Here is a 25,494-nt window from a genome sequence, read left to right as displayed (position 1 = left end):
GGAATAAGATATAGCACCTTACGTGAGACAGATATACAGATAAAAGTCCAAGGTTAAGGGTATATAAGATGCGCGGGGGTGCAATGGTATGTGTAGAGAAAATGGATATATATAAGACTGCCCAGACCGGGTTTAAAGTGACAAAACGTCTCTCTACAAATAAACGCACACACACCGCGTATAAAAGACATTCTCCACATATATACACACATTGCGTATATAAACAAAACTCAACATATAAATATACACCGCATATATATATATATATATATAAAAGAGCCTCAACATATAAACACACAACAATATCATGGACAAATATACACCAATGGGACTACACGACGCAAACGCATCTATCGCACCAGAACCAGAGTCTACGCAGCAGCACCAGCTTATGCAGTATATGCCGCCGCATCGAGAGTATGACATGGACGGGCCCCCGCCGGCGTATTCGAGCGTGTGCACATCCGGACAGGCTGGCCCCGCGGGGAGTGCATACTCGGAGGAAGAACCACGATACTATAGTGAGTATTATCACGACACAGAGAATCGGCAATGGCAATGGCAGAGACAGGAACACGAATACGGACATGCACTGCCATCCCGGCCAACGGCGGGGTATCAAACATCTGGTACATGTCCTGCTCCCGCTCCTGTTGCTGCTCCTCCGGCTCCCTATAACCAATTTCCTCCCGAGAAAGGATCCCAAGAGCCTAGTTGCAGCAACTTTCCAAGCCCAGGATTTGGTGCTCAACACCGCGCTTCCGTCAGACCCTGCGTCGTGCCACGTAAGTAGTGCCTCCATGACAAGTCTGTAGCTTCAACTAACAAACACTCTTGATTCAGAAATTACAAAGGCATTTGGCGGCGCCTTCTCTAGCCCATTTGCTCGGTGCCATGCACCGGAACTTGCAGCTCAGGGCATAACACAGCTGGAATTCCTCGTTTTTCTTGACGGTCTTAACGAAGCTTTTCTGGGCAGTCCGATTTTCCAAGCCACAAATCTCATTGGCAGTGCCATAGGCATGGTTCCTCTCCACAGCGCGCAGATCCTCTCGGGCAGTATCGGGGTGGCCTCTGGTCTGGCGAGCGCTGGCGTCTCGTATGCGCGGACCAGGGCGTATATGCGGGCGTCGAATTACAGGTTCTTTGGACCGCGCGGGTTGCACGCTACGATTATGAATACGAAAAAGATGATGCTGGCCATTGGGCTGCCGGAGGCGGAGGAGAGGCTTCAATTGCCGCCATTGGATAATCTCGATCAGGCTCAGGCTCAGCAGCAAGCGATGCCGGCTAGTGATCCACGTATACGTCGAATCCTCGCGCTAGGAGATCGTGTCATGCCGCTGAGCTTTGATGTGCCACAGGTTGTAATGCCAGATAACGTCCTGAAGAAAATCGGCGCAGCACATGCGCGGAAGCTGGAAGCCAAGCAGAATAGGAAGCTGGAGAAAGACCGGTCCAAAAAGTCTGAGGAACAAGCGAAAAAGGTGGCAAAGTTGGATGAAGAAGCCCGCGATGGTGATGAAGAAATTGCCAAGGTAGAGCGAGAAAGGGACAAAGAAGAGCGAAAATATCAGGAAAAACTTGCAAAATACGCCGGTGACGGGTATAAAGCTGAGAAGAAGAGGGCCGAGCTCAAAGAAGATTACGACAAGGAGATGGCAAAGCTCGACAAGGACATGTCAAAGGCGTTGCAGGACAAGGAAAGCAAGGTTGGCAAGAATATGAAGGATATAAATAAAGGGATGAGCAAGCTCGAGAAGAAAGAGCATAAGATGGCCCAAAAAGTCTTATGGGTCGTCATTCTCAAAGCGGAAGAAGGCCTGACTATGCAAACATCTGGCAGCGATGTTATCGATGATGAGGACGAGTAAACGCAGACCGGAATTGAAAGCACACTCGTTTGGGATGTTCCACGTCTCATGTGTGAATTCGCTGCTTGCGATGTAAAACGCGGATACCGCCCGGCCTGGAGATGGCATGGCCTATCCGCCGATGCGCAGAGAACAACGCGCAGATCAGAAAGCTTAGAGCTGCTCTGGCTCTTCAGCCCCTTGGCTAATCCGCTTCCGTCTGCAAATAGACGCTCATGTCATTGAAAGTGCCGGGTTGCGGTTCAAAGTCTGGAAACCTCGTCGCAGATTGTCCCTCGAGAAAAGCCTTGGCAATATCGATTTCCTCGTCCGCGAGAGACGTGCTTATTGGCCTAAATTTTATTCATTAGAAACTCTGCAGGTCAAAGTTGAAAGACGAAATCCCAACATACCCATTGACCAGCGTTTCCATCGTATTGGATATAGACAACGCTGGCTTCTTTCCTTTCAAGCCGGGCAAGAGAAAAGTGCGCTCACAATGAGGAGCATACAAAAAGGTGCTTGAATCAATTTTCGCAAAAGCTTCCGGGTCCGGAAGGACGGTTATATTACATGAATTCTTCAGAAACTCAATATCCATGTGATTGAACACTGGATCTTGCGCATAGACTTTTGTTATGGCATATCTTGTACCTAAAAATGCGAAAATTGTTAGCCACTTTAGCTTAAATATTGTACCTTACTTTTGTAGACTTTTCTCATGGGAAAGTGAGACGAACGCAAAATCTCTAAAATTGATTGCAAGGCAACTAATTGATAGAGTGAAGTCTTCCGAGACACTGGATCCACGAGACTGCCTAGACCCAGACAGACACAGCTCGTGATCCTATCAGAGGGTTGAACTGGTCTTTCAGCCTCACTATTAAGTGAAAGCTCTGCCAAATTATTTGCAATCAGTTCCGCATCTTGGCTGTTTCCTTCGCCTTGTTTGGTTTGCTTCTGTTGATCGTCATGTTCGTCTCCTTCAAAAGGCTTGCCAGATGGCGAGAGAAAAATGTCTCGCAGTCGTTTCCAGCATTCAGAGCCCGTCCAAATATCATTATATCTGGCGTACTCCTTTTCTAAAAATCCAAGCCTGAAGCCCACTGGTACTTCAGCGGGAACAAATTTATCCCGGTGCTGGACCGTGCCATGGGGCTTGTCAGTTCCATGATGCTGAGATCGTCGAGAAGTAGTCATATGGGTCCAGCCATCGGCATCATCTAGCTGAACGCGCTTTTGATATGTCGGCTTGACCACTTTTTTCCGAGATGAATGAGGCATCGTTTGTGCACTGTACTCCAAGTGCTGAGATTGTACCTGGAGAGTTGAAGAAGTAACAATAGTGATCAGAATCTCAGCTGTCAATCTCAGCTGCGTTGTAATGGATGTTGCTCAAATTGCGCACAATCCGAGTTCCAAGTGAAATATATCTCAGGCCAGTGTTCGAAATATTCACCACGTGCACGTAATAATTCTCAAGTTGAAGTCAGAGTTACAGCTAAGTTACCAACCGAGGTGTCCAGAGACTAACGCAATTGTCTCTTAACGAAACTGGGAGTCAAGACTGGCAAGTACCCCAGCCAATCTGCCCGACGTCAGGGACAGAACTTCAACCATATGGACCATAGCTTCCAGTTCAGGGAATTCAAATGCATATCTCATTATATTAGCAGCTCGCAATCCTATACTCTTAATTTTGGAATGTTCAGAGGCCACGAAAAAGCATTGCAATCTAAATAGTACGGAGATCACTTAGGGATTATATTCCATAATTTTAATTTAGCCAGAAATCAAAATGCTCTAATTCACAATGAAAATGTTGACTGGTGCTGATGCCGACACTGATGCTACATAACACTTATTACCTGGGAAAAAAGGCCCGAAGACAAGTCCAGGGAAGAAAGGCACTTGCTCCATAGTACATACGCCAAAGAGACAAGGAAGGTTAATTGCTCAGTGGAATTAGCTAGCTAAGCTTGCACATCTCTTCCAGTGCGACTGCGGCGTCTTGTCAATGAAGGCGAGCAAGCGGGACCACGAGGGCCTGGGACCTGTGACCCCCCAGGACGTGGTAGACAGCAAGACTTGCCGGTTCGACTTGGACCTGAATGGATCGACCAGTGTTTGCGCCTTTTAATTTGTTTGTGGCGTTGTGTTAAGGCACGATGACAAGTTATTAGGCACAACATTTCCTTGCTTGGCTTTTCCAGAACACAAAGAATGCAAAGTGGAATACCGACACTTCACATGAAATCGTCACTAGAAGAATATTCCGTCAGCATACAAGCGGATTTATATATAAACATGTCTTAGTAGGACTTACTCATCAAAGGCGTCATCATCATAACTTGTAGTATCAGCCCTGGAGCCCGTATCCCGAGAAGCATTGAGAGTAGTCTTGGTCTTGGCGGCCTTGCTCTTCTTGCCACCCTTCTCGGCAGCCTTTTCGGCCTTCATCTTCTCATTAGATAGAGTGGTCAGGCCCGAAGCTACCTTCTTGATTTGTTCACTAGGCAAATCTTGGACAAGCTGCCGAGCAAACTCTTGCATAAACAGACTATACTGTAACTTCTTGGAGTTTGCAGTGAGGACAGGCACCAGAACTTCGCGCAATTTGGCAAATTCATCCTTCGTATTAGGCTTGAAGATTGGTAGCGATGAGAGATCGAGGGTGTTGGTAGGATCACTGGGATCGTGGGCAACCACGGGCTTCGGAGCAGATCGTTTCTTGTTGATGCCCAGATCACCAAAAAGATCTTCGGCGTGCTGCAAATCCGCGTCCTGCTCAGTACGCCTTAATCTCGCACGCCTCTCGGCCTCATCCTCTTCACTTTCCGATTCCTCTGCTTCTTCCTTTTGTCTCCGGTGTTCCTCCGATCTTTCGGCGATCCGTTGAGACTTGGACTTTTTGTTCGCAGCTGCTTCGGCAGCCGCCTTGGCCTTGGCCTCTTCAGCCTTCTTTGCCTTTTCAGCCTCGGCATCCGAATCCTCAGCAGCATCCCAGGAGTCTAGGACCTAAATTCAGATTTCTATGAGCGTCTGTTCTTCTTGTAGTCCGAACAAACGAATTTCACATACGTCACCCTCGTCTTCCTCATCATCCCACTTGCTTCGTCGCGGGACCACCGCAGGCGGGGAGTTAGGACCGCTGCTGCTCTCCTCGTCGTCTGCATGGGGAAATCTCGAGTCAGTGGGTATTGTTCCCTTTGTTTTGTGACAGGCGCAGTGACCCGGGTTAAGGTGCTTACTCACCCCAGTTGCCAGCCATTTTGGTCGTAAGGATGCGTGGATTCTTGCGGAGATATGAAAGAGGTGCTCTCGCTTCCCGGTCGATATCTGCGATTGTGATCGAGGTAACCGATGGGTGTGGGATGTGAGTTGAACCAGACTGTCACGAATTGTGGTGGGGTGTTGTTCCGCCGATCAAAAATATCAAACTGATTCGCTAAACTTTTTGCTTGCTAAGTCCGTCCGAGCGACCTACCAATTGCAAGCCGCGCTGTTACTTTTAGTCGCTCTGTTCAGGGTAAAGTCCGCCCAAGGCCACCTCTTCTGCTTCAATGGGTGATTGCTCCCCCGTTACCGGATCAGATCATCCCGCCCAGGAGTTATTCGGGGCCCGCCGCTGAACAACCTGAACCCCTCGTCGGTGCCCGAATGGGCGCCTGAAATATTACCAGCTGATATTTCTTGGCGACAGGAAAGAAATGGTGCGTCAAATCACTGCAATCCAAATTTTACCTAGAATGAGCACTTCATGCTCACCAGGACATTGTCCAATTATACCTAGTGCGCTTCGCACATGTATCCACCCCACTTTCACCGTAACTACGGCAAAAGTGAGCCTGGGAGTTCCGCATGTTTTCATCACAATTTGGGCTCATTCTCACAGGAAAGGATTACTCCATTGATTATGTATTTGAACTTGTAGTCATTTCATTGATGCTTAAAATGTTATCGTAAATTATAAGAAAAAGGAAAAAATACCGCAGCTGCAAAGGCACTTTTCGTCCTGTGCTAGACCTCTAAGGGGGTGATCATAAAAGCACATCCTTCCACGCTGCGTCATTAGTCGTGACGACATGACCACCGATTTAGAAAAATATCCTGCTCATAATTTACAGGTTGACCGACTTGCGGAAGTTGGTGCCAGCGTAGATGGCGTTGCTTCCAAGCTCCTCCTCAATACGGAGGATCTGGTTGAGCTTGGCGAGACGCTCAGACCGGGCGGGGGCACCAGTCTTGATCTGGCCAGTCCGGAGACCGACGACAATGTCGGAGATGGTAACATCCTCAGTCTCACCGGAACGGTGAGAGACCATGACACCCCAGCCGTCGGCGAAGGAGTCCTTGGCAGCCTGGATCGACTCGGTGAGAGTACCGATCTGGTTGACCTTCAGGAGAAGGGCGTTGCAAGACTTGAGCTCAATGGCCTTCTTGATACGAATGGGGTTGGTGACAGTCAGGTCGTCACCAACAATCTGGAAGTCAGAGGTCTTGTAGAAGTAGCTCCAGGCCTCCCAGTCGTCCTCAGCGAAGGGGTCCTCGATGGAGACGATGGGGTACTTAGAAGCAAGCGACTTGTAAAGGTCGGCAAGCTGCTCATAGGTGAGCCACTTGCTCTTGTCGCTCTCAGGGTTCTTGAAGTCCAAGTCGTACTTCTTCTCGTCGGCCTTGTAGAACTCGCTGGAGGCAACGTCCATGGCAATGTCGACCTTGCCGGTGTAGCCAGCCTTTTCAATGGCGCCGACAATGAGATCAAGGGCCTCCTCGGCAGTCTGAATCGAGGGAGCAACACCACCCTCGTCACCGACGTTGCCGGCAGAGGGACCGTACTGCTTCTTGGCGAGAGACTTGAGTTGCTGGTAGACCTCAGAACCCTGGCGCATAGCCTCGGAGAAAGTGGGAGCGTGGCTGGGGACAATCATGAACTCCTGGAAGGCGAGAGAACCACCGGCGTGCGAACCACCGTTAAGGACGTTCATGAAGGGGACGGGGAGGACGTAGGGCTTCTTGGTGCCAGCAAGGTCGGAGACGTGAGCGTAGAGAGGGACACCCTGTATTTTTCATTAGCTTTCAATTCAGCTGGGTTTCGAGAGAGCTGATGAACCTTCTCGGCAGCACCAGCCTTGGCAACAGCCAGGGAAACACCGAGGATGGCGTTAGCACCAAGGTTGGTCTTGTTGGTGGTGCCATCGAGCTTGTTAAGGAAAGCATCGATCTTAGGCTGGTCCTTGACGTCGATGTTCTCCTTGATCAGAGCAGGGCCAATGACCTTGTTGACGTTCTCAACAGCCTTGAGAACACCCTTACCAGACCACTTGGACTTGTCACCATCGCGAAGCTCGCAAGCCTCGTGCTGGCCTATTTAAGCATCACGTCAGCCATAATGAATTAGATGTTCGTGGAGCTTGGAGCTTACCAGTCGAGGCACCAGAGGGGACAATGGCACGGTGAAGGCCGGTCTCGGTGACAAGGTCGACCTCGACGGTGGGGTTACCACGAGAGTCGTAGACCTGGCGGGCGTGGATCTTGGTGATGGCCATGATGAATTACTAAGAGAGTTTTGTAAGCTCTTCCACTCTGCACAAAGAGAGAATAGAGGATATGGCCAATTGTGCTCTTCGAACAAGAATTTCGTTTGCGAGTAGTTTTTCAGAAACCAACTCGAGAGCTTCCAATCGGACCAATGTCACACGGCCAAGGAAAAAGCTATTCGTGCCAAGATGAAGATGGGGTAAGGGATCGGTAAAGCGATGAGCAAGGAAAAAGAGGGGCAATGAGGGGCAGTCAATTGAGCACAAGCTCAGTGCTCACAGAAAGGACGTCCTTCGAAACTTACTTTAGGAATGACGGATGAAGAAAGGTATATGATTTGTATTGGGTATAGGATGAAGCTGAAGAGAGAAGACGGTGGGTGGGAATTGGAGGGACTTAAGTAGTCGAAAGCGGTGGTCAAAGTGAGGAGACTTCCAGCTCGTTCGAACGTCAATTTGCCTGGTGGGGTGGGCTTAGGCTTGGTGGGGTGACTTGTTTGGACCACAAGTGGGCTGGACGCAACAATACTCACACGTTTGGGCCCCCTGGGAAGGTCCGATCTTTGCCCTTTGGGACAGTCTGGACAATGCGCGTTAATGCAATATCATGTGACTTGCCTATTTGCCGTTTACAGACTTCTGCTACCGCGAGATAAATTATCTCACGGAAAAATAAATTCTCCACCAAGGTATTGTCTACGATGTGATGATAGGGAGCCGCAGCAATGCTAATGGGGGTGTTTCCAAATCGAATGCTTATTGGTGGTTTTAAAAAATCTCAGAGGGAACGTTGACTAATAATGCCATCTCAACTGATTCTTGCCTCAGGCCAACAAGCAAAATCACCTCAGGCTGCCGCGGAAACGGATACAGGAGCATTGGCAAGCTTGATCGACTCACTAGTATCCGATAGCTCACTCTCCGCTGACTCCTCGACCCTACGTTGTTCCTGGATCTACCGCTTCCTTGCTACTGATCATAGTAGACTTCATCACTCCCGCATGGCAAGATTTATTATCTAAGCAAAGCTTTCAGCCACAACTTAATTAGGTAACTTAAGTGAATGAACTGCCGTACAACCTGTATTACGTAAGTTCTACGACGGTGACGAGAGCGAGCTGCCTGCCAAATGATGAACATCGGGACTTTGAAAGCCCATCTAGATATCCGCCGAGGAGCTCTGCTACCACAATCTTATTCCTTAGCCCTTCTAATCAACCCAAACTGTAGCTGCTTAGGTGAAACTTAAGCTGCAATTTCGGTCGGCTATCAATTTCTTCATCCGTATACATTATCTACCTCCTGTCCGATCAGTATGGATGGAACGGTGGACCCCGAGCGCGATCAGGCGCTGGAGCAGTACAAGAACAAGCTTTTGGAGTGCAGAGAATGGGAAGCAAAGCTGAAAGCTCTCAGACTGGAGATTAAAGGCTTGCAAAAGGATTTCGATACGACAGAAGACAACATCAAAGCGCTGCAGAGCGTCGGCCAGATCATTGGCGAGGTGTTGAAGCAGCTCGATGAGGAGAGATGTGAGTGGCGCTTTCTATCCTAATGCATGATCTCCTTTATATATTGCACTGATCACTGTAATTCCTTATACCCATGAACTAACTTATCGACTTCCCAGTCATCGTCAAAGCGTCTTCCGGTCCGCGTTATGTCGTCGGTTGCAGATCAAAGGTGGATAAGGCCAAGCTGAAACAAGGCACTCGTGTTGCCCTGGACATGACGACGCTCACCATTATGCGCATGCTCCCTCGAGAGGTGGATCCGCTGGTCTATAATATGTCTCTCGAGGATCCCGGGCAGGTTAACTTTGCTGGTATTGGTGGACTCAACGATCAGATCCGCGAACTACGAGAGGTTATTGAGTTGCCGTTGAAGAACCCGGAGCTCTTCCAACGTGTTGGAATCAAACCTCCAAAAGGTGTTCTGCTCTATGGTCCCCCGGGAACAGGAAAGACTCTCTTGGCCCGAGCTGTAGCGAGCAGCTTAGAAACAAATTTCCTCAAGGGTAGAGTGCAGATTTCACAAGGTATTTTGCACCCAGCTAATTCCATTCTCCAGTCGTTTCTTCCGCAATTGTCGATAAATACATTGGCGAATCCGCTCGTTTGATTCGGGAAATGTTTGGCTATGCTAAGGAACATGAACCTTGCGTCATCTTCATGGATGAAATCGACGCCATTGGTGGACGAAGATTTTCCGAGGGAACTTCGGCCGATCGAGAAATCCAACGAACGCTGATGGAGCTTCTCAATCAGCTCGACGGATTCGATTATTTGGGTCAAACGAAGATTATCATGGCAACTAACCGGCCCGACACATTGGACCCGGCATTACTCCGTGCGGGTCGATTGGACAGAAAGATCGAGGTGCCGCTACCTAACGAAGTTGGGAGATTGGAAATTCTCAAGATCCACGCTGCCAGCGTGGTTACGGAAGGGGAAATTGATTTCGAGAGCGTGGTGAAGATGAGCGATCAGCTTAACGGTGCCGATTTACGGAACGTTGTCACTGAAGCGTATGTTATAACTTGTACCCTTGATCGATATCAAGTTGCTGACATTGCATCACAGAGGATTGTTCGCCATCAAGGACTACAGAGACGCTGTAAATCAAGATGACTTTAACCGCGCTGTCCGCAAGGTGGCCGAGTCGAAGAAGCTCGAAGGCAAGCTCGAGTACCAGAAACTGTAGACTTTCTAGGGTCATTCATGGTGTTTGGAATCCGAACAGAATCTACAAGGAGCGGGCATGATCATCTGGGCGTTGTATTTAACTGTTAGTCATAGCAAGTGTCAGGTAATTCAGGCATCGGGTGGGAGATATTCCCATCTCAATTCTCTCTCGAGAGACGAGCTCTGGTCAGGCTAAATGGGTTTCAACCACGAAGATTATCCGTTTCGGAATCTCCGTTACAGTAGTGTACGTCGTAGGCAGTGGCACCTGCAGTAATGCTCAGGGGGAACAAGGGCCAAGCCGGGGCAAACGGAAGGAGCGAGTTGTTCACTGGTTCCCTCAGTCGTGGGGATCCACTCTGTCTTCCCCAGAACGCGTAAGCGAAAGCCTCCATATCGACTGCGGGTACCCGCATGGTGTCCCCCCGGCCGCGAATCGTATTCCACCGCCTTTCAAGTCAACAAATCCTAGGGGCAAAAAGAAAGCCTCCTTACGTTCCACTAAGGTCTGCGCGCGTCCGTTTTTATAAATTTTTCCCTTCTTTGGTTAAGCCCTTGTTTCGATATCTTGCCGCAATGTTGGATGGTCGGGAATGAACAACTTTGATCCTTTTAATGTTCGTCGCAGCTCGGCATTCGACATTTTGCGCGCCACTGCTTCGATAGCACCCGGTCCTACTTCTGCCACCACACATCAAACCACCAGTTCCGGCCAAAGAGATCATAAGGCCAGTGAGGCCGCTCTCGAGGGCCCAAGGCTGAACGACGACATGTCATTCTCCATACCCCCTAACGTGCCGAACTTTTCGAGTGCAGAGAGACGATACGAAAATGGGCAGTGGGAAAGCTCGGGGAGAACGCACCGCCAGACACATGCTACTCAGGGGCTCGGCGCTACCATAGGCGGTCTGTTTGAGCAAAGGGATCTCCCCATGTATAAAGATAAACCATTCAAATCGTCTTCAGGACTACGAGTGCCCTCTTTCCGGAAAAAGAGGTTCGTAGCCGGAGCCGTCGTGTTGGTCTTTGGGTTGCTATATTGGCTGGGGCTCTTCTCCGAATCTTCGACTCTATCACTTGGAGAAAGCAAGAGCGATAAGTCGGCGTGGAGATGGCTGTCGAAATCAAGTCAAAAACAATCAGTTGTTGATTGGGAGCGCAGAAGAGAATTTGTCAAAGAGGCTTTCACGCTTAGCTGGGATGCATACGAACGATATGCGTGGGGTATGTCTTGTGCTCCCCTCTTACTCCGAATTTGGTACAGGAACAGGAAAAAACTTATACCCGTTAGGATTTGACGAATTTCATCCTGTTTCGAAGACGAAAAGGCAAATGGGACCCAATGGTTTAGGTTGGATTATCGTCGACAGTTTAGATACCTTGATCCTCATGAACTTGACTTCACGACTCTCGCATGCTCGGGAATGGGTATCAACCACCCTTACGTACGACCAAGACCAAGAGGTGAACACTTTTGAAACAACCATTCGCATGCTTGGCGGGTTGCTCTCCGCGCATTATCTCTCCAACGAGTACCCAGACTTGGCCGCCCTTCCAGACTCCGCAGCAGGCGCGCCTGGGGAGGACCTCTTCCTCGAAAAGGCATCTGACCTTGCAAATCGGCTCCTCGGTGCTTACGACTCACCCTCTGGTATTCCATACGCAAGTGTGAACCTCCGTACGATGGCAGGTATTCCTTCTCATAATGACGGCGGTGCATCTTCAACTGCCGAAGCTGCAAGCCTGCAGCTCGAAATGAAATATTTGGCGAAGCTTACTGGCGAGAAAGACTACTGGGACAAGGCGGAGAAGATCATCAAAGTGATTGACGACAATCAAATGGAGGACGGCCTGCTTCCGATCTTCATATATGCAGATCAAGGAACGTTTCGTGGAGACAATATTCGGCTCGGCAGCCGTGGCGATTCGTATTATGGTAAAGTTCACACCACTTTGCTCACTTGCTCGCGGTTTGACTAACAGGTTTGAAAATCAGAGTATCTCATCAAACAATACTTGCAAACCTCCAAGCAAGAGCCCATCTACCAGGAGATGTGGGATGAGTCTCTTGCCGGTATTCGAAAGCATCTCATCACCTATTCCAAACCCTCTAATCTGACAATCCTTGCGGAGAGGCCCAACGGACTGAAGCAACCGTTGTCGCCAAAGATGGACCACCTTGTCTGTTTCATGCCTGGTACAATCGCCCTCGCCGTCACTGGAGGCCTTAAAGAAGCAGAAGCTAGAGCATCGCCTTTTTGGGGTCCAAAGCAAGAGCAGGAGATGGAGCTCGCCAAGGAACTCATGAGAACTTGCTGGGGCATGTATAAGATCACGGAAACCGGCCTTGCTCCGGAAATTGCTTATTTCAATATATACGACCCCCCTGTAATGGAGAACACGGTTGATGAGAAGGCGAGAAAATCCATTGATGATGATCGCCGTTGGCGTGAAGATTATGTTATCCACTCGATGGATGCGCATAATCTGCAACGGCCAGAGACAGTTGAGAGTCTTTTCTACATGTGGAGAATCACGGGAGATGTCAAATACCGACAGTGGGGCTGGGAAATCTTCAAAGCGTTTGTGTCACATTCCGCCGTCTTCGACGGTGCTGGTTTCACAAGTCTCGCCAAGGTGACGGAAGTACCGGCTCCTCAGCGCGATAACATGGAAAGTTTCTGGCTGGTAAGTTTTCAATTGTGGTTTTGCCAATACGCATAACTAATTTATTCCCCCAAAAGGCCGAGACGTTGAAGTACCTCTATCTTCTTTTCTCTCCGGATGACCTTCTTCCTTTGGAAAAGGTTGTAATCAACACAGAGGCACACATTTTCCCTCGCTTTGAGCTTGGTAATCTCTTCAAGACGGGCTGGACCCGCCAACATCGCAACTCTCCGGAGCCTTCCGCAGAAGTGAAAAAGTCGCAACCTGTACAGGTGCGTTCATTCTCTGGATGAGGCTTTATCATTACTTTCTCTATACTGGCTCTTTAGCCGTGTTGCATAATTCTATACCCCGCCCCCGAGCTGGGGGTTGGTAACCGCCTGAAGAGTAAGGGAGAAGAAACGGTTGCAGTATTATATATAGCTTTTTTTTTTCACGTTTTTATCAAAACGCAGGTGGGAATCTCATTGAACACCGCATCTTTTGTACAATAATTGTTGCAGTAAGAGCATAAGCATTGCGCACTTTAGGAATGGAGGGCATTCAACTGGCCGTGCCGTCGAGCACCGGCGTATATCTTTATTCATAACAATCTCCTCATTTTAATTTGAACATGCTGCAGTGGTGAAGCTGTTGTATTTCAACTGTATTCGAGGAGGCAAATCTATTTGACTGCAGATGATCTTGACTACAAATATGCAAAAGCACGTGCCTTATCTGCTTTAACAAACCGATCAGTAGCTAAAATGAGTCGGCGATCGGGTCAAATGTGTCACGGCCCGAGGCGACCGACGAACCCTTGGATGGGAACACAAACAAGCTCCACCCCTCGCACTTTCCGGCTATCAGACCATTCTAGGTACCATAATGATGGCGGGGACCCCATCTCTCAGCTTGAATTTCGACATACTTTGTCGGAGCTGTACGATAGCTGGGGATATCGCCTCCCGGACCGTCAGATAAACAATCATGAAGCTCCAACTGCTACTCGCACTAGCTGCGACTGCGAGCTGCAGTATTCTTCCCAAACCTCAGCTCACCGAGCAGCTCCCAATTGGGCAGAAAAACAGTCTCGAAGACCGCATCAACGCGTCTCCTCTTCTCTCACTGCACCGCGATCTCGTCAAGATCGAATCCGTCACAGGGAACGAGTTCGACGCGGGCCAATTCCTCATTGGATACCTCTCAAAGCACAACTTTACCGTCGAAATCCAGCAAGTCACTCCGGCAGATAACCTTGAGGCCCAGGATGGAGAAGACGTGATTTCAACTTTCCGCAAAGAGCGCTTCAACGTCCTCGCATACCCGGGCAAGACGCGCAAGACCAAAGTCCTCGTCTCAAGCCACTATGACACCGTGCCGGGCAACTATCCCTACGAGACACGCGGAGAAGACGAGATCTGGGGCCGTGGCAGCGTCGACGACAAGGCCAGCGTTGCAGCCCAAATCACCGCCGTCAAAGATCTACTCGCGTCCAAGGAAGTTGGAGATGGCGACGTAGGACTTTTGTTCGTGGTCGGCGAGGAAAAGGGAGGCGACGGCATGCGGCACGCCAATGAGCTCGGCCTCTCCTGGGACGCCGTCATCTTCGGCGAGCCCACAGAGCACAAGCTCGTTGCAGGCCACAAGGGCATGTGCGGCTTCACCTTGACCGCCAAGGGCAAGTCCGGCCACAGCGGCTATCCCGAGCTCAGCATCAATGCGAACTCGTTGATCATTCCTGCGCTTGCTGCCCTGAATGTTCTGGAGATGCCTAGCTCCGAGAAGTTCGGCAATAGCACGATCAATATTGGTCGCATCGCAGGAGGCGTTGCCGCCAATGTTGTTCCCGACCATGCCGAGGCCAATGTCGCCATCCGCATCGCTGCTGGCAACGCAGAAGAGATGCGCAGCCTGGTTCTCAAGACCGTCCACGAGGCCGGCGGCAAAGATTTAAATGTCCGGTTTGAGAGCCAGGGATACGCTCCCGTCAACTGTGACACTGATATCGATGGTAAATTAACGCTCCTGTTCACTTATTCCCCCTTTTCTTTCCCCTCATCCATCTATCTATTTATCTATCTATTTTTCTCGGTTCATCTCAGCTTATCCATTCGTCTTACACTTTGCTAACTTTATTTTTCCGAATACAGGATTTGATACTCTTACTGTCAATTATGGTAAGAATCTCTCCCCCCTTATTTTCTTTCCCTTTTCTTTCAGCTAACGCCTCTCCAGGCACTGATGTTCCCTACTTGCTCGGAAACCACAAACGCTATCTCTACGGCCCTGGCTCCATCTTCGTTGCTCACTCTGACCACGAGCACTTGCGCATCGGGGACCTCGAGCGCGCCGTCAAAGATTACAAGACCCTTGTACGCGAAGCCCTGAAAAATGCCAGGGCGAGTGATGCTACTGCGGTCGAGTATATTCCAGATGGAAGCATCAACGTCTAAAACAAGTTGCATCGAATCGCTGAATTGAAAAGGTCCATTCTACTCTCGCCTTGAACGCTTCATGTATATAGGAAGTGTGCAAGTTGCGAACGAAAGGAGCATATCGCTCCTTTTTCTTGGCTTTTTTTTTCGAGTTCCTTTCTTTCATGTGATGGTTCCGACCATGGGGCTACAAAATCGCACGACTAATCTTTTTATTAGCTCTAGCCAACACGGAGGAAATGACCAATAAATAAGTATACTCTGATTCTGCTATCAGCTTGATCTTGTGATGGACCTCTCATTTTCCTATGATTCTTTAAAATATGTACATCCATCCATCCATTCATCCACCCATAAACGTATATACATACACGTATAACTTATATACATGGCATCAAATCCCAGTCCGATACTGTCGTATCTCAGTCGAGTATGCCGCTCTGTACAATCTCATTGAAATCGCGCGCCCACCAGAGTATTTTTCCCTTTGCGAGCATCTTCGCCTCGAGCTCGGGTATAATATCATCAACGTCGTCACCGCCGCCGCCGGTGCCATTACCATCTCCACTGGGAGCACCTCCATTGCCGTCCTTCCGCCAGTGTCCTACCCATTTAACGTGAATGCCTAACCGGTCACAGGTCTCTGCGAGGCTACGTTGGCTGCTACGTAGAATTTTCGATTCGTCTTGGCCTTCAACGTCCCGGACACATATCCCGACGTCGCACCCAACAAGGCATTCCAGATCGCCTGTGGAATCGCCGACGTATATTGACTTGATTTTCCTTCCTCCTTTTTTGCCGCCGCCGCTGTTGTTGCTGCTGCTACTGCTCTGGGTACGAGAGTCGATATTATTCGAATCCGTATCGGTCCCCTGCGCATCTGCTGCTGCAGCAGTACGTACAAACTCCCTGACAATGCGCCATTTATCTTCCCCCGTCCATATCCCGCCGCTTCTTGCAAGGTTTCGACGGGGGTTGGGGCTTTTAACCTCGTCAAAATAGCGACTCATGTGGCCAGTTGCGCCGTCGATTTCGTTCGCAGCAATATCCATCGACGCTGTAACGCCGCTGGACTTTTGCTTATCATGTTTCTCTCCTTGGGCTAGACATTGCCGGATAAATCGTATGCTCCAGCCTACGCTGACAATGGCGGCTTTTCCCTGATGAGATGTACCGTTATTTTGACCTCCCGAAGCGGAGGAAGAACTGGGCTCAACCGCCTGTCGAATCGCGTCCTCCCAACCATTGCGTAACGCGATTTCACCAGAGTCGATTGCGTCTTTTGCTGCGGCGTCGATTTCGTAGTCTGTGATGCCCTTCCAAATGCCCCATTTTTCTAAGCGCCGTGTGCTGCGCTCTTCGATTTCGCGTGTGCGTTGTTGGAAAGAGAGAATCTCAGCCAGGGATGTGTCGGATAGTTCCGCAGAGCTGTTCGGTTTCCTTTCCCTTTTCTTCCTGTTTTCTCGTTTTGTAAAGTGGTTGAGGTCGGCCATATAGGCGTTTGATATTGCGGGCCATGAAGGTCTGCCAGGGGCAGAGGATGTGGGTTCTGCGGCTATTGTCGGTGCAGTTGGACCGGGCACACCTTTGGTCTGGAGAGGATTTGAGGATGAAGATGAACTGGTCTCGTATCCAGGTGGATAGATGCCCAGAAACTCGTCTTCATCTTCGGGTTGTTTTGCGTCGTACTTTTGCCCCTGATGGTCGTATCCAATTCGCGCAATGCGGGCGAGCGTGTCTGTTGTAGCGAGTGTTCCATCCCAGTCGAGAAAGAGGCATGTCATGTGTGACGAGGGGTCGTTGCCATGGCCTGTAGCCATTGTCCTGTACACTGATGGGAACAATGAGGCTGGAACAGGTCCACGGTCCTGGAGACCCAGCCTTGGTTTAAAAACGAGTGTCCTCTGGGAAGAACTGTAGGTTGAGGAGTCGGGATTAAGTGACGAGAAGGATCTGGGTGGTGTGCGATTCGACGGAAAGTAAGAGAACAATCTTCTGCGGCACTGTGTGATACTAGGGCGTTTGAGATGCTCAAAGAGTGGTCGCACTGACAAAGATGGTACTGAAGCAATTCGATACTTGAGCTTTGTTGACGTTGTAGCTGCAATGGCTGCTCTGTGATTCACGCCGAAATGTAATGGAACCAGAACCAGCTTCTGACCTGCAGATTGCTGAAACATGCAGCTTCCTTGTCATAAACTATTCTGAAGCCCTAGGGTATAAAGAGGTCCAGAATCATCAGTATTATTACACGACTGTCAAATGATTGAAGATGGTTGCTCTAGCAGTTTGCTACGTTTGTTTTGACGCCATAGAATGCCAAGGCTCTCGATAAGGATAGGCAATGTTTCGATAACGTTTACCCCCCCTGCCCCTGCCGACCATCGCCATCGCTGACGAATACGCTACAGTTTAGGGGACATGGTTTGAGATATTTTCACGGTTCTGAGACATTTCCACTTGTATTGACTTGTAGCATTGATTACTATTACATAGTAATTAGGTGGCCGCCTATTGGCGCCTGAAACAACTACTAAAGGAACTGGACAATCCAAGCAATTAACCTGCAACTCAAGTTTAGCTCCATGCAGAGCGCTAATTGCATCATGGTACTCTATCAATACCGCAGATCACTAGCCAAAGCTCGAGATCAGGCTAGACAGTGACGAGGACACAAATGTGAGGGGTTAAAAGAAAAAGAAAAGAGAAGAAACATGCAATGCCGACCAATGCACGCAAACAGCCAAATGATACATCATATGTCGTACAAGTTCCAACGGAAATGCGATCCTACGACTAGATCAGGACCCAGAAAGTGATATGACAGACTCTAAAACTCCCGTGGAATTGATAGCTTGCCGACCTTTGAAACACCGTTGTTGCCAAACCCAAATGCATAACTCGTAAACGCGTCTTCGTTATTTTCATACTTGCAACCGGGTACTCGTTTTGCTCATTATCCCTTCCGTCCCCGTCCTGGCGGAACCCCCAGTCATTAATCCATAGAATATCCTGCTCGGGCTAGTCTTCCACCCGCACTAACTCTCTTTTGGAGCCGTGCCTCCCTTTCGCGGGTCTTGTCCTGAAAAGAGCTTCCATCATTTCCACCTATGGTAGGCAGATCACCGAGTGTGTCACCTCCAGAGCTTGCGGCGGGCCGGCCAGACTTTTGCTCTAGGTAAAGACGGGCTGATGCGCTAAGCGGGAATGCAGGGGGCTTGGTGGGAATGACGGCGCCATTCTGAACAAGCAGCTCAGCAACAGGAAAAGGTATATTCTTCGGAGGAGGTGGAGGGTGACTGGGAGAACCGCCGAGTGATGGGGTGCCAGGGGGGGCAGGGTCAGCCGCGGCAAGAGCGAGGAAAATCGCGGGAGTACTGCGGGACCGATCTGTAGCATTTGGGTTGGCTCGAAGAGCGAGTGCATACAAGACCCCCTGAATATCGTTCTTCTTCACAGACGCCAACAATGTATCCTCTGCCGTGGAGAAGCGGGACAACGACAGGGACAGCGGCGTCACATAGGCCCTTTCAGCGTATTTGGCTGTGATGAACCTGAGTCGCTGCTCGCGAGTAGCATGGGGAGATGGCTTCAGAGAATGATCCAGTTTCGCCTCCCAGACCATGTTACTGACCCGGTTCCCAATGAGTAAAAGTAACTCGACAATGTCCGTTGTAAATGACGTTGTATCGAGGGTCAACGAGCGTACTTTGGTAATGTGAGTGCCCAATGAACGATGAATGCCGCTACATTCAATGCAGAGAATGATTCCAAGGTTGATCGAAACCCATTCTGATTTCAAGCCGGAACCACAGTCTGCACACCAGCAATTCCCTTGGTCTGCATCGCGTAGAAGCTGCAGAAGTTTCGAAGGATTTTCTTCAAAATTATTACTTGCCGTCCGGCCGTACGTTGGTCGAGCACCAACCGTTGTCCTTCGGTATACGCTATTAGTGCTGTTGTGATGTTGCCCATGGCCCACCGATGAAGAACTCTTGCCCTTCAGGATTGAGCCGATATCCCTCCGAGGCCCCGTTGAGGTGCCAGTGACAGCAGGAACATCCGAGGTAACACCTCTGCCTTCGACGGCACTTTGTAGGGCGTTATTGATCGCCACTATCCAATTCGTCATATCCTCCTCTGAAGTAGCCTGATAGACCCGCTTGAATTGGGGTGTAATGATTTCAAAGCAAAATCTCCTCTCGGCGTTGCGAGCCTCCCTCACTGATGCCATTCGAAGATCGATAGGATCCATGTGCAGGTCCAACTTCTGCTTCCAGTTACTGTACTCGGAAACCTTGCCTTGGTCCAGGACAATCCAAAATCTGTATATCATTAGTAATCGCCCCCGAAAAAGGTTACGAGAGTAAGTTGTGCTCACTTGTGCCACGCCTGTTTGTTCAGGCCCTTGGGGTCTGCGTGACTACCGGGCCGGCTAAGTGCCCAAAGAAGACCTTCCTTTCGTTCCTGGCCGGCAGATCTCTCGATGCTCAGTGCGGTACTATAATCCTTCTCTTCAAGGTCACGTATGCCCTTAAATTTGCTCGCACCGGCTGCCACGGGCGGTATAGCTCCGGCGCCCCCAATGGTGGGGCTAACCGTTGATACAGCCGCCGCATGTTTCATGGTGGAGCCGCTACTGTCCATACGCCCTAAATCAGCCTCACCAGAATGGCCATTGGTGGCACCTGCTCCGCCGGAAGGAGCAGAGCTATATTCGGGCTCCAAGTAAGCTTTTGTACTCTTCTCTATCGTCCTTCTCTTTTCCTCTCTTTCCGTCCGCAAGAGCTGATACTCCTTGTCGGTCTCTTTGACCTCGTAGTTTAATGCTTCGAGTTGGGGAATCATGTCCTCGACCGTTTTGGCCGTTGCGAGATAGGACTTGGCCTGCGCATCGGCGTAGCGGGTAAGATGCGATAACACTTCCTGCTCCTTCCGCCCACCATGTAAATCTTGCATGAAGGAAGAGTAATCAAAACGCTTCAATTCGAAATTGCGTCGCTTGCTCTGGTACTTTGTATCACTCTCAGCTCGCTTCTTCTCCTTGAGTGAATCTTGACGTTGTCCCAGATAACGACCGAGAAAGGCGTAGTAATCACGACTCTCTTCATCAAAATCCTTCTTCTTGGCTTCCGCCTGCTTAATGTCAAGATTATAGAGCTTCGTCAGCGGCTCGATAATCATCTTTTGAAGGTTGGTGGTATTCTGTTGTTCATAGGAGAGTATTTCTCGCGCAATCTTCTCGAAATAATGCTCAAGCGCTGGTTGCACCGCGTGCGCATTCGAGGTGGAAGCGTCCCTTAATGCGCCCATGAACGCCTCCGTGGCTGCATTGCATTGGTCCTGGGCTGCCTGTACGCCTTCGGCTTTACGCAGCACCTTCTTCATCTTGGAACGCATGTTTCCCGTCTTTTGCTCCAAAGCCTTCATCGTAGCGCGGAATAGAGGGCCATCCTCCACGGCGCTCATATCCTCCCCCGGCTTGGGGCATGAAATGTCCACTTTGATGGTGCTATTGGTAATGGTTTGGGTTAGGCCCAAGCCCGTTTCAGGTGCGAATTCGACAATCGGAGAGGCGGGTTCGCGGTACTCGGGTTGGGTATCCGAGTCACTTAATCTAGATTGGATCGATTGAGAGGAGGGTACTCTGAGTTTCGGGGGCGGAACCGTGAGTTCAAAGCTGCCGAAAGGTGACTGAGGGCTTGTCAACAGCCGCTGCGTATCTGCCTAGGTATTAGAGTTTTGCTTTCTTCATGATGCCATCTTGACCTACTTTGCACCCAAAATGAAAAAGTAGCCAATGTATCTAGGCGATGGGCTCGCTGGTCGTATTCGACAAACTAGATCTCACATCTTAGCAACCAACTGGGATAAGCAGAATTATGAGCGCATACGCTGCAGCTATTGCGCCAACCACCTCCTCGATCTTCTGCCGCTTTGGGGGGTCGCCATTTCCAGGACCAATTCGAATGAATGTAAGGGCTGCCTTTGGTGGAAAAGTCGCCAACGAGTTGAACGTTGGAGTTTTTATGCAAATTTGGATCGGCGTGGAACTCGCGTGTAACTAAAGTCTCGAGATCTTTGGTGTTCGAAGCAAAGACATAGGTGAGGCCATTAATCGTCGTATCAGCACCAGCCTCCCCCATAGCGACAGGCCCGGGAGCAGCCAAATTGGGTTGTTGACCCGGCCATGACTGCCTAATCGCAAAGCTGAAGTTGAAGTATAACTCATCTTCATTACTGAGGCGAAGGAGAAAATTGGGTGGAGCGTTTTGGTTGACCGGATCAGGGTCCTAGGGGCAGAGCGCGGAATATTAGCGGTTTTGTGTCTTCGAGAGTCCGCTACTTGGGATTTCACCTACTTGGACAAAGTCTATGACACTTTCATCGGTCCCTTCTCTCTGAGCATTGACTCTCGTGGCCGGAAAGTTATTCGGGGTGACGCTCAACAAGACCCGCTTTCTTGAGTTGGTGACGGTAAGACTGGTCAGGGAGACTAGAAAGTGCAAAGAAATCATTAGTCAAGGTATGACAGGGAAGAAAGGAGGTAAAGTACTCGTATAGTACTTCTTTCTCAGACGTACATCTCGACTGATCCCGTAAGTAGAGCGCCCCGCCATCCTCGGGTCTGCTGGTAACAATTCCCATTCCCTCGATCGCGAGCGCTCGGCGATTGCCCAAGCTTTAGACACGGCGCGGGTGGGAAAGACAAAGAGTGCAATCCAATTTGGCTGTGTTCTTGTCGCGCGAGGGCGCCTTTGTTTTCTTCTTGTTACCCTGGAAATGGGCACAGTTGCAGTGCTCCGTGACCCTTGTTGTGAGATTCGTGCTGGCCAAAGGTGGAGGGAAATATGTAGATGTTGTAGTTATAATGCGAGCCGTGAAGTTGCGTGCGTTTTCGACTTGCACAAAATCAAGGACTATTGGATTGTTGACAAGAGCTGTCGGCGAAAAGGATCGGAGGGCGTGCAGTTCTCCTAAAGAGGGGGCCCAGTGAGGCTAAAGTCTGGCGATAAAGGCTGTATTAAGGAGTGAATAATGCCTTTGGAAGAAGATGGCACAATATTAAAATTATATGAATGATTTACAAAACGGTCGAATAAAGAGGCTCAAGAGGATGAAAAGGATTTTCAACGGTGAACCTGAAGGTATGTATGACGGGAAAGGATGCGGGTTGCTGAATTACGGAGTAGAGGGTTCAAGCATGTGGACAGTCCACAACAGTGCACATAATAGGGTGTAGTTTTGCAGGCAGCCAGATTTCTTTGGGGGCGCAAAGGCACAAGACGTGGGGAAAGGGCTCTTTGGCTGTCTGTCATCCCAAAGTCACTAAGTCGCTTCCAGTTATGTTTCTACCGTAGTAAGGAGGGACACCTGGCTAGATACACCGCCCACACCATTTAGTTGTCTCGAAGAACTTGAACCAACGTGTATCATTTCCCGTGCCCTGCATGGATATTCCCACTCTGACCTTGTCCCTGGCACCTGCCCAATGCTCACGCGCATCCCTCTACACAGTACTAGAGTCACCACTTTATTATTAGTCTCCTTTTACTTACAGTACCCGACGTAGTTATAGAGAATAATTTTTTGTCTAAAATAGAGAAAAAAGAGGACCCGGCAGCTCAGCATGGAAGATTAGAGTGTGATGTAGCTAGAATGAGCTTGTTATAGAGACTACTACCTTATGTACCTAAGACTAGAAGAGAGTGACGCAAAGGCAGCAGCAATAAGTAATGGATGGCACTGTCAAATTTCGTTTCTTTGTCTCAAATGCGGGTTCGAATGAGTCGATACTCTCGACTCTTCCCAATTAGAATTATTTCCCTAGCACCTCTTGCATTGGAGGGGTTTCTCGTCCGGAGATTACGAAGTCGCCAGTGGATGAGGCCCTTGGGGATAACTGTCGTGACTAGCGCCTGGCGCAGTTGATGATCCCTGCCATAGCAGACTATAGTGGTCGGACCGGCTCGTGTCTCATCATCACTCTAACTGCAGAGATCTAGGGGGAGCGCAAGAGTGGGCAGATGTGAATTCTTAACATGGTATATTTACCATGATTTTTGTATCTCTAGTACATGCGACCATAGACTGAGGAGAACTGGGCATCCCGTCCGCTCTGCCATACATAAGCCTCAGATCGGCGGACTAGTAGTTGGGTCGGTGACGACCAGCGAATCCCCGCTGTTGCATGTTTTTTTTCTTCCCTGAATATTTTTTTTTAATTTTGATATTCTGGGATCCTTCTTAGTCGACGTTTTTTTTTTTTACTCTTATTCATTTACTTGTAATTAGTCTATGCTTGTGAATTTAATTCTGTTGTTGTGTTTTTATTTCGTCATTTTTTCTCTGCTTCGAATATTTTCTATTTACTTAACCCTTTTCCCGGCCAAATAAAATGGACGAAAAATTCATTAAACCATAGGATTGGTATTTTGCAGTCATTCAGCCTTCATTTCTCAAAAAATAACAATCCAGAAGCATACTTATTGAATGATATATACTCGTCATACCTTTAATTCGTTATGCTCTTTGAGGTTGGACTGGGGGACCAGTAGCCTAGGTAATTCTCGAGACTCGGAGCTGGTGAGTGATCTCAAAGAGCCGAGGTTCAACGACCGGCGGACCGAGGACCCTTGGGCTTGTATGCGTGGGCCAGGTACACTGGGGTCAGCTAACCCACCCCCAGTTTTATACCTTACCTATCAACTTTGAAATTTATATGATGAGCAGGATGCTCCAGCAGCTACAGATAACAGTGCTGCAGCTTCAATTGATCTGCTCCCCTTTTAACGAGCGTTGATCGTGGGGCATTCGTTCTTATATCACCCCTCGTCATGTCTTCATTCCGGGAAGCTACAGCAGTGACACCGGTCGATTCGCACACATATGCAGCTCAGCTCTATAACGAATGGTGTATTGGTTCCGGTGAGAAAAATGCATTGCCTTTCTCTTTCCTACTCCAACTGCGCCGCTCTGCGCTATACGCTGGCTAACTTATAATTACAACCTACAGTGCCACATGGAGGCTTCGTGACGGCACTTTTTCTCAATGTTGCCCAGGCGCATTTTCACGGCACGCTTGCCTCGCAGAACCAGCCGCACACAATCACATTTCACCTGGAATTTCTCCGGAGGACTCACGTAGGGCCCGCGAGGTTTACCGTCAAAGATGTCAAGCTCGGTAGCCGCACCTCTACGATCCACATAACAATGGCGCAAGACGACCGAGAAGAAGTCGTTGCATACGCGACCAATTCCAATTTCGCGCTGGAAACGGGCCCTTCCCTGCCTACACACTGGGCTCTTCATCCGGCTCCTGACCGAGTAGATCTATCAAAGCTACGCGCAGGGCAGGATGCCAACTGGGAAGAACTTCGAGATTTACCGTATGCCGAATTCCGCAAGGCGCTTACGCAGATCCGCATGTTTCTGCCGCGCTGGGGACAGAAAATGAAGAGCTTATCTGATGAATGGATCTGTTTCCGAAATGGTGAGAAATTTACTAATGCGAGCGTGGGCTACGTCTGTGATGCGTGGCCACAGGTTATTGAGTCTTATCGTGCGAGAGAAACGGAGACGAAGCAGGCAAATGATCAAGCAAAAGGGATCTTGCCATCGTTATCTTCTGGCACTGATCCTGACGAGTTGCTGAGCCCTTCGAGGCGGCTCTGGTATCCTACAGTATTACTCAATTTGGATATCAAGAAGCCTCTCCCCGAAGAGGGAGTCGAGTGGCTCTTTGCAAGAGTGCAGGCAAAGCAGATACAGAATGGGAGGTATGATGTCGAGATTGTTATCCTCGATGAAACAGGGGATATAGTAGCCTTGAGCCATCACGTTTGTCTGATATTGGGCGCGGAAAGGAACATGGCTGCAAGGAAGAAGAATACCAATCGCGAGACCAAGCTCTGACTGCATAACAGGAATAGATTTTTCTATAGACAAACTACCCATGTTACTTTTCGATTGACTTAAATTTGCCAATTTCCAATCCGAAACTCGCGTCCCGTTCCGATCTCCATGTGCCCTCGTCCATTATCTAGATTCCCAAAAATTTCCGAGTCGCAGCAATCGTTACAAGCTGAGAACTCAGCGCCTCGCAGTTCGCCATGCACGCCATATCCCTCATATTTAGATTCCTCAAAATAGCCCCGCGCTGTGCCTTCCAAAACCCATGGATAACGTCGTACGTGTTCTTCCAGCATCCAGCATCCAAGCGTCTGAGCGCGCGAGGTTGTTTCGTCAGCTTAGCAGGCATGAACTTTGACGCCATAACTCCTAGCCTCCTGGTGCCATAGCCATTTCAGGAACGTGTGGATAAGGTGAGCTT

At 49.4% G+C, this 25,494-nt stretch overlaps 10 protein-coding genes across 10 annotated transcripts; 5 read left to right on the top strand and 5 right to left on the bottom strand.

The window, feature by feature from the left end:
* Positions 1-307: 307 nt before the first annotated feature.
* Positions 308-1,874, top strand: L228DRAFT_266952 (hypothetical protein; the record flags this gene model as incomplete). Its single annotated transcript, XM_018334927.1, has 2 exons — positions 308-785; positions 844-1,874. 2 exons carry the CDS (start codon positions 308-310, stop codon positions 1,872-1,874), a joined length of 1,509 nt encoding a protein of 502 aa, XP_018190187.1.
* A 184-nt stretch (positions 1,875-2,058) lies between these two features.
* On the bottom strand, positions 2,059-3,137 carry L228DRAFT_266951 (hypothetical protein; the record flags this gene model as incomplete). The annotated part of the gene is made up of 3 exons (XM_018334926.1): positions 2,059-2,206; positions 2,267-2,507; positions 2,594-3,137. The coding sequence occupies 3 exons, from the start codon at positions 3,135-3,137 to the stop codon at positions 2,059-2,061; spliced, it is 933 nt and encodes a 310-aa protein (XP_018190186.1).
* A 613-nt stretch (positions 3,138-3,750) lies between these two features.
* On the bottom strand, positions 3,751-5,343 carry L228DRAFT_100639 (translation initiation factor eIF3 subunit). The gene is made up of 4 exons (XM_018328854.1): positions 5,109-5,343; positions 4,935-5,023; positions 4,180-4,871; positions 3,751-4,115 (listed from the first exon to the last, which is right to left on the bottom strand). The coding sequence occupies exons 1-4, from the start codon at positions 5,122-5,124 to the stop codon at positions 4,100-4,102; spliced, it is 813 nt and encodes a 270-aa protein (XP_018190185.1). The 5' UTR covers positions 5,125-5,343; the 3' UTR covers positions 3,751-4,099.
* A 631-nt stretch (positions 5,344-5,974) lies between these two features.
* Positions 5,975-7,402, bottom strand: L228DRAFT_266949 (phosphopyruvate hydratase; the record flags this gene model as incomplete). The annotated part of the gene is made up of 3 exons (XM_018334925.1): positions 5,975-6,913; positions 6,967-7,220; positions 7,279-7,402. 3 exons carry the CDS (start codon positions 7,400-7,402, stop codon positions 5,975-5,977), a joined length of 1,317 nt encoding a protein of 438 aa, XP_018190184.1.
* Positions 7,403-8,431: 1,029 nt separating this feature from the next.
* L228DRAFT_245607 (26S protease subunit rpt4) lies at positions 8,432-10,390 on the top strand. The gene is made up of 4 exons (XM_018332207.1): positions 8,432-8,925; positions 9,024-9,410; positions 9,464-9,920; positions 9,976-10,390. Exons 1-4 carry the CDS (start codon positions 8,709-8,711, stop codon positions 10,094-10,096), a joined length of 1,182 nt encoding a protein of 393 aa, XP_018190183.1. The 5' UTR covers positions 8,432-8,708; the 3' UTR covers positions 10,097-10,390.
* Positions 10,391-10,537: 147 nt separating this feature from the next.
* Positions 10,538-13,315, top strand: L228DRAFT_245606 (glycoside hydrolase family 47 protein). The gene is made up of 4 exons (XM_018332206.1): positions 10,538-11,301; positions 11,369-12,013; positions 12,074-12,765; positions 12,822-13,315. The coding sequence occupies exons 1-4, from the start codon at positions 10,671-10,673 to the stop codon at positions 13,035-13,037; spliced, it is 2,184 nt and encodes a 727-aa protein (XP_018190182.1). The 5' UTR covers positions 10,538-10,670; the 3' UTR covers positions 13,038-13,315.
* Positions 13,316-13,592: 277 nt separating this feature from the next.
* L228DRAFT_281682 (Zn-dependent exopeptidase) lies at positions 13,593-15,406 on the top strand. The gene is made up of 3 exons (XM_018335910.1): positions 13,593-14,737; positions 14,877-14,903; positions 14,962-15,406. Exons 1-3 carry the CDS (start codon positions 13,714-13,716, stop codon positions 15,177-15,179), a joined length of 1,269 nt encoding a protein of 422 aa, XP_018190181.1. The 5' UTR covers positions 13,593-13,713; the 3' UTR covers positions 15,180-15,406.
* A 177-nt stretch (positions 15,407-15,583) lies between these two features.
* On the bottom strand, positions 15,584-16,981 carry L228DRAFT_237539 (hypothetical protein; the record flags this gene model as incomplete). Its single annotated transcript, XM_018330942.1, has 1 exon — positions 15,584-16,981. The coding sequence occupies one exon, from the start codon at positions 16,979-16,981 to the stop codon at positions 15,584-15,586; it is 1,398 nt and encodes a 465-aa protein (XP_018190180.1).
* Positions 16,982-18,156: 1,175 nt separating this feature from the next.
* On the bottom strand, positions 18,157-21,809 carry L228DRAFT_237538 (ARF GTPase activator; the record flags this gene model as incomplete). The annotated part of the gene is made up of 6 exons (XM_018330941.1): positions 18,157-19,486; positions 19,543-20,884; positions 20,935-21,001; positions 21,056-21,454; positions 21,524-21,657; positions 21,746-21,809. The coding sequence occupies 6 exons, from the start codon at positions 21,807-21,809 to the stop codon at positions 18,157-18,159; spliced, it is 3,336 nt and encodes a 1,111-aa protein (XP_018190179.1).
* A 2,047-nt stretch (positions 21,810-23,856) lies between these two features.
* L228DRAFT_245601 (hypothetical protein) lies at positions 23,857-25,119 on the top strand. Its single transcript, XM_018332205.1, has 2 exons — positions 23,857-24,089; positions 24,178-25,119. The coding sequence occupies exons 1-2, from the start codon at positions 23,999-24,001 to the stop codon at positions 25,074-25,076; spliced, it is 990 nt and encodes a 329-aa protein (XP_018190178.1). The 5' UTR covers positions 23,857-23,998; the 3' UTR covers positions 25,077-25,119.
* The last annotated feature ends 375 nt before the right edge of the window (positions 25,120-25,494 follow it).

This window comes from Xylona heveae (genome assembly GCF_001619985.1).
Source record: "Xylona heveae TC161 unplaced genomic scaffold L228scaffold_3, whole genome shotgun sequence".
NCBI classification, from domain to species: Eukaryota; Fungi; Ascomycota; class Xylonomycetes; order Xylonales; family Xylonaceae; genus Xylona; species Xylona heveae.
The sequence above is the reverse complement of the archived record's forward strand: the minus strand, read 5'-3'. Positions and strand labels throughout refer to the sequence as shown.

Bases quoted from the DNA above. Each gene is read 5' to 3' on its own strand.
- L228DRAFT_245607 (XM_018332207.1), top strand. From the start codon at position 8,709: ATGGATGGAACGGTGGACCCCGAGCGCGATCAGGCGCTGGAGCAGTAC. The intron at 8,926-9,023 runs GTGAGTGGCGCT...TCGACTTCCCAG, and splicing joins GCAGCTCGATGAGGAGAGAT to TCATCGTCAAAGCGTCTTCC. The intron at 9,411-9,463 runs GTAGAGTGCAGA...TCCATTCTCCAG, and splicing joins AGAAACAAATTTCCTCAAGG to TCGTTTCTTCCGCAATTGTC.
- L228DRAFT_100639 (XM_018328854.1), bottom strand. The intron at 4,872-4,934 runs GTATGTGAAATT...ATCTGAATTTAG, and splicing joins ATGAGGAAGACGAGGGTGAC to GTCCTAGACTCCTGGGATGC.
- L228DRAFT_245601 (XM_018332205.1), top strand. From the start codon at position 23,999: ATGTCTTCATTCCGGGAAGCTACAGCAGTGACACCGGTCGATTCGCAC. The intron at 24,090-24,177 runs GTGAGAAAAATG...TACAACCTACAG, and splicing joins CGAATGGTGTATTGGTTCCG to TGCCACATGGAGGCTTCGTG.
- L228DRAFT_281682 (XM_018335910.1), top strand. From the start codon at position 13,714: ATGAAGCTCCAACTGCTACTCGCACTAGCTGCGACTGCGAGCTGCAGT. The intron at 14,738-14,876 runs GTAAATTAACGC...TTCCGAATACAG, and splicing joins CTGTGACACTGATATCGATG to GATTTGATACTCTTACTGTC. The intron at 14,904-14,961 runs GTAAGAATCTCT...ACGCCTCTCCAG, and splicing joins TACTCTTACTGTCAATTATG to GCACTGATGTTCCCTACTTG.
- L228DRAFT_245606 (XM_018332206.1), top strand. From the start codon at position 10,671: ATGAACAACTTTGATCCTTTTAATGTTCGTCGCAGCTCGGCATTCGAC. The intron at 11,302-11,368 runs GTATGTCTTGTG...TATACCCGTTAG, and splicing joins ATACGAACGATATGCGTGGG to GATTTGACGAATTTCATCCT. The intron at 12,766-12,821 runs GTAAGTTTTCAA...TTCCCCCAAAAG, and splicing joins ACATGGAAAGTTTCTGGCTG to GCCGAGACGTTGAAGTACCT.